At 43.1% G+C, this 9,522-nt stretch overlaps 1 protein-coding gene across 1 annotated transcript; it reads left to right on the top strand.

Annotated features, from left to right (window-relative positions):
* Positions 1-2,623: 2,623 nt before the first annotated feature.
* LOC114359368 (lachesin) lies at positions 2,624-9,172 on the top strand. Its single transcript, XM_028313720.1, has 7 exons — positions 2,624-2,776; positions 4,480-4,620; positions 5,248-5,341; positions 5,966-6,159; positions 6,699-6,804; positions 8,453-8,594; positions 9,040-9,172. The coding sequence occupies exons 1-7, from the start codon at positions 2,624-2,626 to the stop codon at positions 9,080-9,082; spliced, it is 873 nt and encodes a 290-aa protein (XP_028169521.1). The 3' UTR covers positions 9,083-9,172.
* The last annotated feature ends 350 nt before the right edge of the window (positions 9,173-9,522 follow it).

The following is a 9,522-nucleotide window of genomic DNA, read 5'->3' as shown; positions in this document are numbered from 1 at the left end:
GGTACACTGCTCTTCCGGAAGCTTAAAAGCCTATAAAAAATATCATGAAGTTAGATCACAACAAGATCTGTTGTTAAAACCGGTTATTATTGCAGATCACGATAATTATTTTCTAATTAGCACATGCGAGCATTGACTACAAATTATACCAATCCAATATCCTAAACCAATAATGTACGAGTAAATCATGGCAGTCGTGCCGGATCTGAATTACATAAATTGAATTAGCGGTAATAGTCTATCTGTTCTGTATGCTATATGGGAATTGATAATCCTATGAATTGTACTAATAGTGGGTTAAATTAACAACCAGTCTTCTAAAAAATTTTAACACCGTGGAAATTCCGTCGGTGTTCCAATCCAAGCAATAACAATAATAACTTCTGAAATTCGGTGCTACAGATTTATGTGTCATTTCGTGTTATATTACTTCGATTGTGTTCTCAATTCCGGCTTACGAATTGTCAAAACTGATAAATAGAGCCGGCCAGCTCGGGGCCGGGCTCGTGTGCCGCGCCGTAAATCTCGTTTTTATTGAGCCACGCCGGAAATCGAGGATGGAAATGAAGGTGCCCGCCGCCGCCGGCCCCGGACGCCGGACGCCGGGAGAGAGCCACGGTCCCATTTCGTCGATACCAAAACATTTCCTCTTGTTAAAAGGGAAAATAACTAACTAACAATAAGGTGGATCGCTCTCTCCTTTTTGCGATACAATATTATCAGTCATACTGACTGATCTCCACTTAATTAAACTATAAAATTAGTTATCTACTCAAGATAAATAACATTCTCAGAGAAAAATAACATTTGAACACTTCATAACTTATTTTCATAGCCGACATCAGTATAATAATATTTATTAATTATGAAATATAGGTACACTATAACGACAATAAAACTGTTCGGTTTATCTATACGGAACCATAAATTGTCTAAAGGCACAAAATTATGCGATAAATTTCAAATATTTCAAATTAATTTTGTCTCGTATTTTGGCCAATAATTGCAACTCTATTCATGTTGACATGTACAATGTTCTTGCATTCCGTGCATCTTGTAGAGCACGCCGTAAATCAGTGCTCGCGTGCAATGCGACCTGCATTGTTATTGCCGGCACGTGTTAACAACAAAAAATATCTCCACTCGACTGTAGTCCGTGATGTATGGCTTTGTGGAAACTCAATACAATGTAGCTTCGTATAAAATCAGCACGAACCTTCGCAATCTACATCTCGGCGGCTTTTCATCGGAATGGCGCCGTCCCTTCGGTCTCTTTCATCTCGCCGCTTACACGAGATGATACTTTAAGTAAACGCTGATATTAAAACGCGCTCTTGGTAACGTAAAGGCAACGTCTTCTTGAAATAGCACTGAGGAAACTTTAAGTAATATGCTGATATTTTTTATTTACTATCCTAATTTTTAGAGTACGTTTACCAAATAAATGTAGATAGTTGTAACATAAATATTAGATGCCTACGCTAGTCATGACGTGACACAAAATTTGTTAAAGATCATGCGATTAAAAAGTAGAGTTGAGTATAATTTATATCCAACTATAACGCTAATGAATTAGCCTAGTCTGAATAAAACTTGTACTCACTGTGTGGTCTACATAACTAGTAAACATACTCCTACATACAAACATACTATAGCGGAGTGAATCCGAAAAAAATGATCGCCCAAAGTCACTTGCATTGCCCTTAGCTAAACTGGAGCCCGCAACCAACCACGCTGACCTGTGCGGAAAGAACTAGAGCTACGATTAATATTCACTAATCAAAATCATAGGTAGACAAGCTCTCCGCTGCGGCCGCAGCATCGTAGCTCGTAGCTGTAACTGTAGCGCCGTAGCTCTTGCTCCGTAGCGCTGTGTAGCGGCGCGTCGTAGCAGACCAGCAGTTTAAAATCGCAAACCAGTCGAAAGATAGTCGTATAGCCCTTTTTTGTATGGAGTTTTGACAGATTTGATTTTCGATTCGTTCAGAAAGAGCCACGGGGGCAGGTAACTAGGCGCGGCGGTTTATTTTAGTGACTAGCGGCCGCCCGCGACTCCATTCGCGTTACCCCCTTAGGGGTGGAGTTTCGTAAAATCCTTTCTTAGCGGATGCCTACGTCATAACATCTACCTGACTGATTTCAGACCGATCTGTCCAGTGGTTTGGGCTGTGCGTTGATAGATTACACTATAATTCACACACTATAACAGTCAGTCAGTCACCTTTGAGTTATATTATATTTAGATTAACAACAGAACTAGGCTTCATAAATATTCCCTTTACACTAATTCTACATGAACAGTGATCACTCCAACCTACTGTCACAATTTAAATCTTTTACAATCCTATAGATCACCGAGGTATTGTGCTAGTGTGTAATGGAATATTGGGATACGTTACTGCCTAGCTCGCATAAATATTTATAACTTTGTACATTTTAAAGCATGTAAACCTTTGAAAAAGAGACTGACAATAGTGACTGAGTTTCTTGCGCTGCTTCTTCTCAGCACTGGCCCATTTATTGTCCTGAAGCAGTGGTAGGGTTAATACTGGGACGTGTAAAAGTGCTTTTTTTAAGCCTATTTACAGAAATAAATGAGTTTTAATGAGTTTTAGTTTTTAATATGGTTGTCGTTGCAGTGCTGTCGTGCGGCGAGGCGGGCGGCGGCGCGCGGGCCAAGCGCTACGTGGGGCTGTACACCGGGCCCTACTTCGACCCGTCCGCGCCCAACAACATCACCACGCAGCTCGGCACTCACGCCTACCTGCCCTGCAAGGTAACTCACTACTGCTTCTTTGACTGAGTTTGTTGCGGCGCTTCTTCTCAGCACTTGCCAAATTCTTGTCTCGAAGCGCTGGTAGGGCAAAAAAAGAATGAGACATGTATAGGCTCCTTAAGAGCATTTGACGATTTGCAAGAACTAATTTAATTAGTCTAAACAAATAAAGCTAATTTTGGTTTTGATTTTGCATCACTGTCTTCAAATGTAACCAAATGCACAACAGCCCAAATATGAAACACAATTTTAGCAACCTATGCTATAGAACCGGGGAACCAGACGCAGGTTAGCGTAACATCAACTTTGTCGATATTCCACCAGCTGGTAAGGCCAGCTCGCACTAAGCGTTTCGATAACTCTTGAATAATGCGAACAGTGTACCTACCATGAGTTTACGTTAGATGTGCTCGCTAGCGAGTACGTCAAAAATCTCTATGACGATTTTGTTTCTTGAAAGTAGCCGCTAGAGGCGCTGCACAATATGTCATACAATTAATGTCATTTTTTTACGCAGTCGCTAGCGAGCACACCTAACGTAAACTCATGGTAAGCCCACTGATAGGGACTGGAATTTGCTGCCCATTGCACACTATAATCCGTGCCTTTTCAAGACGAGAGTAAATACGCAATTACAAGGCACATATGTACCATCCTAGACTGCATCTCACTTAACACCAGGTGCGATTGCGGCCAATTACGTGCCTTGATCTGCATTAAAGAAAACTCGTACTTTAACTTGTCATGTTAGGCAATATGATCTTTCTAGGCGGTGCACATTCCCTACTATTGTTCGTGAGTTAATAGTCATAATACTTTTACTCTTAAACCTACATCCGACACTCATACATACTCTATGTGTAACATAATAAATCGTTGTCTCCAACCAACTTAACTTACTCGAAAATACATACGAAAACGTTCTCCTCTGTTTCTCTTACACCCTCATATAATATTAACGTGCACATTCATCTTTCTGTACTGTACTGAATCGAGGATAGAAGTAAAACCGTTTCAGAAGCAATTTTCGTTGCGCCGGGTCATTTGAATAATTTTGAGCTCTAAATTCATCATAGTCACTGCCCGTGAATTATTGCCTCGCTCCGATATTGATTGTAATCTGCGCTATAGCATGCTGTCAGAAGCACAGAACTGCCTCACAATTTACATTTAAGCTCCAATATCGGTATATCAAATAATTTATAGGTTTACTGGAATACTCGTGTGTAAAGGTTTCTGGCAAATTCTGCTGTAGTTTACGAATTTGGTTCACCCTATAATAGTAAATGCATTGCAGGTATTAGGAATTGCTTTCATTTCTGTGGCCTATTTTACTATGTATTTAGGGCTTTTCAGGTTAATTTTCGCTTTCACGTAATTAAATAATAAGCTTCTATGATACCTTGTTAAAATAATTACGTCGTTGTGTATAGTCTAGTTCATAAATATATTGGAGTGCCAATATTTCAAAAGATTGTAGCGCAGTAGCGCAGTCGATACTGCGTTACCGCAATATATGTATTTATGATCAGCTTATATGATTACATTTGATTGATGTTTGAATTTGTATTGAAATGTATAATCGTTAAAATGCTAACAATATTTTATAAACTCGATTGTACCTCTTATGCAAATACGCATAGCCTCATTTTAATATGTTCACGATTGATAAACATTAACCAAGATGGTGGTGTCAATTGCAGGTTCGGCAGCTGAGCAACAAGTCGGTGTCGTGGATCCGGCGCCGCGACGCGCACATCCTCACGGTGGACCGCTTCACCTTCATCGCCGACGAGCGCTTCCAGGCCTTCCTGGTCGAGGCCACCGACACCTGGACCCTGCAGGTTCGTGCCATTTGAATGCACATCTAGTTCATCTAGGTACAAGCATTCAAAATTTTACAACTCACGAAAGAAGACTTTTAAAACAAGCGTTTTATGTTCCACCTTTTCAAATTTCAACTCCTAAGAAAAATCCTACCATAAATACCTACCTATTTTTGATAACCTAAAGTCAATAAACGAAGCCAATAACAGTTGTTCGCGCTTTGCAGACGCGATGGAATTCTATAAATAAAACTCGGAAACTGCTTATTTCGTTGTATTCTTGAGACGTTACAATTTTGATGTTGTTCGATCGGAATCTTAAAGACAAGTGAATTTACACAGTAGTTAACTCAAATTGATTGATAAAAGTTACTTATGTGGCAATTACAGTAGAGGTAAATTTTACTATTAGCATATGAGTAGGCGCGAGTAGGGCCGCAACAACAGTAAATTTTGTATACAAGCCACAAGCAACTTTCTGCACACATCCATACAGCTGTGTCAGCTGTAGTCAGCAATATTTTGTAATGTTAGTACCAAACTGTTTTCTCTACTTTCCTTTTAATCAACGTTTAAAGTCAAAAATAGTTTAAATATCATAGCTAAGCTTGCAGCAGACAACTGATAGATATTGTCTCGTTGCAGGTGAAGTACGTGCAGGCGCGCGACGCCGGCGTGTACGAGTGCCAGGTCGGCACCGAGCCCAAGATGAGCCACTTCGTGCAACTCAACGTTGTTGGTGAGTCACCTCATGTCTACATCGTTTGTTCGTTACAGCTAAAAATTATGTCCACTGCTGGACGTATTCACAAACATTACTATGAGGTCTCACAGTGCGCGTGGACGCACAGGGTGACACACGAACCAATCACAGAGCTTTATTCAACGCTGTGCGTTCGATTTGCTGCTTCACTTAAGCAAGCATCGATTGTGAATACGGGCGAAAGGCTTCCCCCAAGGATTTCCATAACGACCGGTCGGACACCGCCCACGTCAAGGCACCACCCGCTATCTCTACATATAGAGCACTTACTGGCTACTTGTTCTTTGGTCATAATAACTTAAGATCCTGGCAGCTCCCCAAAGCCGATTATTTACTTCTTATAAAAAAATAGCAAGATATTCTTCCCCTCTCCTAAACCAACAGGGTCCATAATTTGTATATAACGTAAACCACCATACCAAATATTGTAACATTATGGATGCAATAAATTATTGAGTACTGAAAAAAGTCTCACCGTGAAAAGTGTACTTAATTCTAACCTTTGGTTTTGTAGATTTGACAATAGTTATTTTTTACCATCGCACTTTGCATTGTTTTGAACTAGTGCCTATGGTATAAGCTGTGATGTGTGCGTTTCAGTGCCAAAGATCGAGATCATCGGCGAGTCGGACATGTACGTGAAGGCGGGCACGACGGTGTCGCTGAAGTGCGTCATCACGCAGGCGCTGGAGGAGCCGGCCTACATCTTCTGGTACCACAACGACGAGCGCGTGCTCAACTACGACAAGAGCCTCGTCGAGATCCGCATGGAGCGCGTCGCGCCCGACACCACGGTCAGTCTCCTACATTCTTACTATAAAGATACTGGCCAATAACTGGACACCTTTTACCATTCATTAAAATACATAACAAACAATATTCATTGTAGGTACTTAGCCCTGAAAACCGAGTTACTTTTCAATTTGCAGCTAAAATCAATTAATTTATTACTTAAGCAAGTGAAATAGTAAGACACGGTCTTAACGCGACGTTTATTAATGAGTTACATTATGTACTCACGGCTTGACGTTTCGGTTGCGATGCTGCAGCCGTGGTCACAAGCAGACTGCTTGTGACCACGTAACGAAATGGAACGCGAAAAAAATCTTATATTATGCAAGTGACTTTGCGAACTAATGACATCATTGGTTTCTTTTGTCATATAAAACCTTCTGAAAGCAGCGTTTCGAAAGTTCTTAAAAAAGACACAATGTCAATCGACTAGACGTATGCCCTGAATACTGACGGCAGTTATTGAAACACTCGAGGTAGATTTTAGAACAAAAAAGTGAAGTTTTATCCTAAGAAGACGTGTTTCCCTTGGCCCCGACAGGTGGGTAACCTGATCATCTACAGCCCGCGGCGCGAGGACTCGGGCAACTACTCGTGCTCGCCCTCCAACCTCGACTCCGCCTCCGTCGTGCTACACGTGCTCAGCGGTGAGTGCTCCGTGCTGCCAGTACTGGCAACACTGTTTTATTATCTCCTTCAAATGATTCTTAACCGATTGAGTCCCAGACGGCATTAATTAATGTCATAACAATTGATTATCTATTGTGTCTAGATTCGCGGAGCTTGAAGGATTAAAAGACCTTTTGATAATTTCTGCAAGGTCTGAAACTTTATGTGTGTAGGGGAGACTGGGTACTATTGTAACAGGGTACCCAGGTGAGGGGTACAAAGAGAACGACATGTGGGCGACAAGACAAGCAAGGCTGTATGGATTTGTCGCCCGCATGTTCTTCCCGTTGTACCCCTCATATACCAAGCAACGTTCGATAATATTTGAGTCATTACACCTGTACCCACTCTACATACTCATTGAAGTCACTCATCATTGGTGACGTAGATTGCCTTAGCTTGGTGCAAGCGAGCAACCCACCACCACTCATGGCCATACCAACCTTGCGGTTATACCAGAGTAAATACAAAGTAGATTATCTTCATAGAAACGCACCGAGCGCGGTTTGTATATGAGCGCGCCAATATACGTATGCGGCGCACACACACTGACAAAATTCGGCGCAACCACGACTGGCTCCCTGCTAATCCACGCTAAATTTTGTCAATATGTGCGTGCGCGCCGCATACGTATTGGCGCGCTCACATACAAACCGCGCCCGGTGCTTTTCTATGAAGATAACCTAGGTACTCATTAGTATTTACTCTGGTTATACTGGCCGAATCGCGGGAGGAGTGCGAGGAATTGCGGCTGCCGAGGGCAGATAGCACTCCACCGCTCCACACTTCTTCACTCCCTACAAGTTATTTCAAAATCAAAAATCAAAATCAAAATTATCTTTATTTGTTTATACTAATTAAATTAGTACTTGCAAATCGTCAAATGCTCTTAAGGAGCCTATACATGTCTCATTATTTTTTTGCCCTACCAGCGCTTCGAGACAAACATTTGGCAAGTGCTGAGAAGAAGCGCCGCAACAAACTCAGTCACCATTGTCTGCCGGTTTAAAAATATAAAAAAGTAGGAAGTTACAATACATTCAGAAGCAAGTTACTTACCACGCGCTCCCGTTGAAGAAGGTGGCCTTTAAGACGCCCATCTAGCACGAGACCGCGTGGCAATTTTGAATGTATTTCTTTAAAGCCGTGCTAATTTCTAGGTTAATTGTTGCGTTTTGAAACATATATATTTTACTAGCTTTCCGCCCGCGGCTTCGCCCGCGTGGAATTTTGTCTGTCACAGAAAAACTTTATCGCGCGCGTCCCTGTTTCAAAAACCGGGATAAAAACTATCCTATGTTCTTTCCCGGGACTCAAACTATCTCTATGCCAAATTTCATCAAAATCGGTTGCGAGGTTTAAGCGGGAAAGCGTAACAGACAGACAGACAGACAGACAGAGTTACTTTTGCATTTATAATATTAGTTGGGATGTCAGGTATATCTTTCCTTGACCAGTCCCCGAAGGCAGCGCCTGTTCACAGACATGACGTGTGAACCAGCCATCGCTTCACTCGACCTTATTATAGGGAATGTAACGACCCGCCTCACACGCCACTACCCCAGAGACATTTTAGTGAGCATGACAAGTCTAATTATTCACCCTTCGTCCTTCGGCCGTGTGCAGGCGAGCAGCCGGCGGCCATGCAGCACGGCAACGGCGCGGCGCGCGCGCCCGCTGACGTCACGCTGGCGCTGGCCGCGCTGGCCGCCGCGCCGCGCGCGCTGCTCAGGCTACTGGCGCTCGGCGCGCTCGCTCTCTTGTTCCTGTGAGTATGCTTGCGGCGAGCTGAGGAAGCCCACGCATGGGTAACATTTAGATGCATACCGCATAAAATGTAGATATAACCACGGTGGTTAAATGTTCCTCCTCCTGGGCAGAAACACTCCATAGCAAAAGGCTCAGAAAAACTATAGAAGTAAAGCATTCCTGTTACATGATTTTCTCACACAATTCTATTATTGAAAAATTTTCTTTTTGGACTTTTATCCACTAAGTGAACAGAAGATCTGGTGAAGGTTGCGGGAAGCACCTGGATGTAGTAGCGCAGGACTAGTCGTTGTGGACGGTTGGGGGGCCTTTGTCCAGTAGATGTCATTCGACCGGAACGAACGATAATATTCCGACAAATTCACAAACATCATGGAAAGATTGAGATGCGAGCATGCGAGAATAATTTACAAAGTCATAATAATAATTATTATATTTTTCAGTGTGCTGTGTCACGATGAGGACGTGGTTGTGGAACGCAAATAGCGGACCGCGCGGTCGGGGCCGCCCCCCGCGCGTTGATGCTCCGCGAGCGCCGCCGCGGGCCCGGGCCCCGGGACTGCGGGCCCGGACCGCCCGGGACTGCGGGCCGGACCGCCTGGCCCCCGGGCCCGCGGGCCGGACGCGGCCGGCGAGGCTGCCGCGGCTGCGAGCCGCACGTCCAGCACTACGCATGCGATGCCTAGTGACTTAAATTAAACGTATTGTAAAAATTTCAAATACTATATTGATTAGGTAAGGACGATGTCGTATGCGATGTGATATGAACGATATGAGAATCGACGAGTTGCGAGGTTATTTGTATCGGTACTAAAGTTTATATTATTATGGGAAACAAACTATGTACATAGAGGGCGCGGCCGCCCGTCGCCCGCGTCTCGCTCGCATTTGTAAAGTTGTACATATTACTTATATTAAATTAATTA

The sequence above is a fragment of the Ostrinia furnacalis genome, unplaced genomic scaffold (genome assembly GCF_004193835.3).
Source record: "Ostrinia furnacalis isolate ACB-3 unplaced genomic scaffold, ASM419383v2 OfSCF4327, whole genome shotgun sequence".
NCBI classification, from domain to species: domain Eukaryota; kingdom Metazoa; phylum Arthropoda; class Insecta; order Lepidoptera; family Crambidae; genus Ostrinia; species Ostrinia furnacalis.
This window is presented reverse-complemented; position numbering and strand designations above follow the sequence as displayed.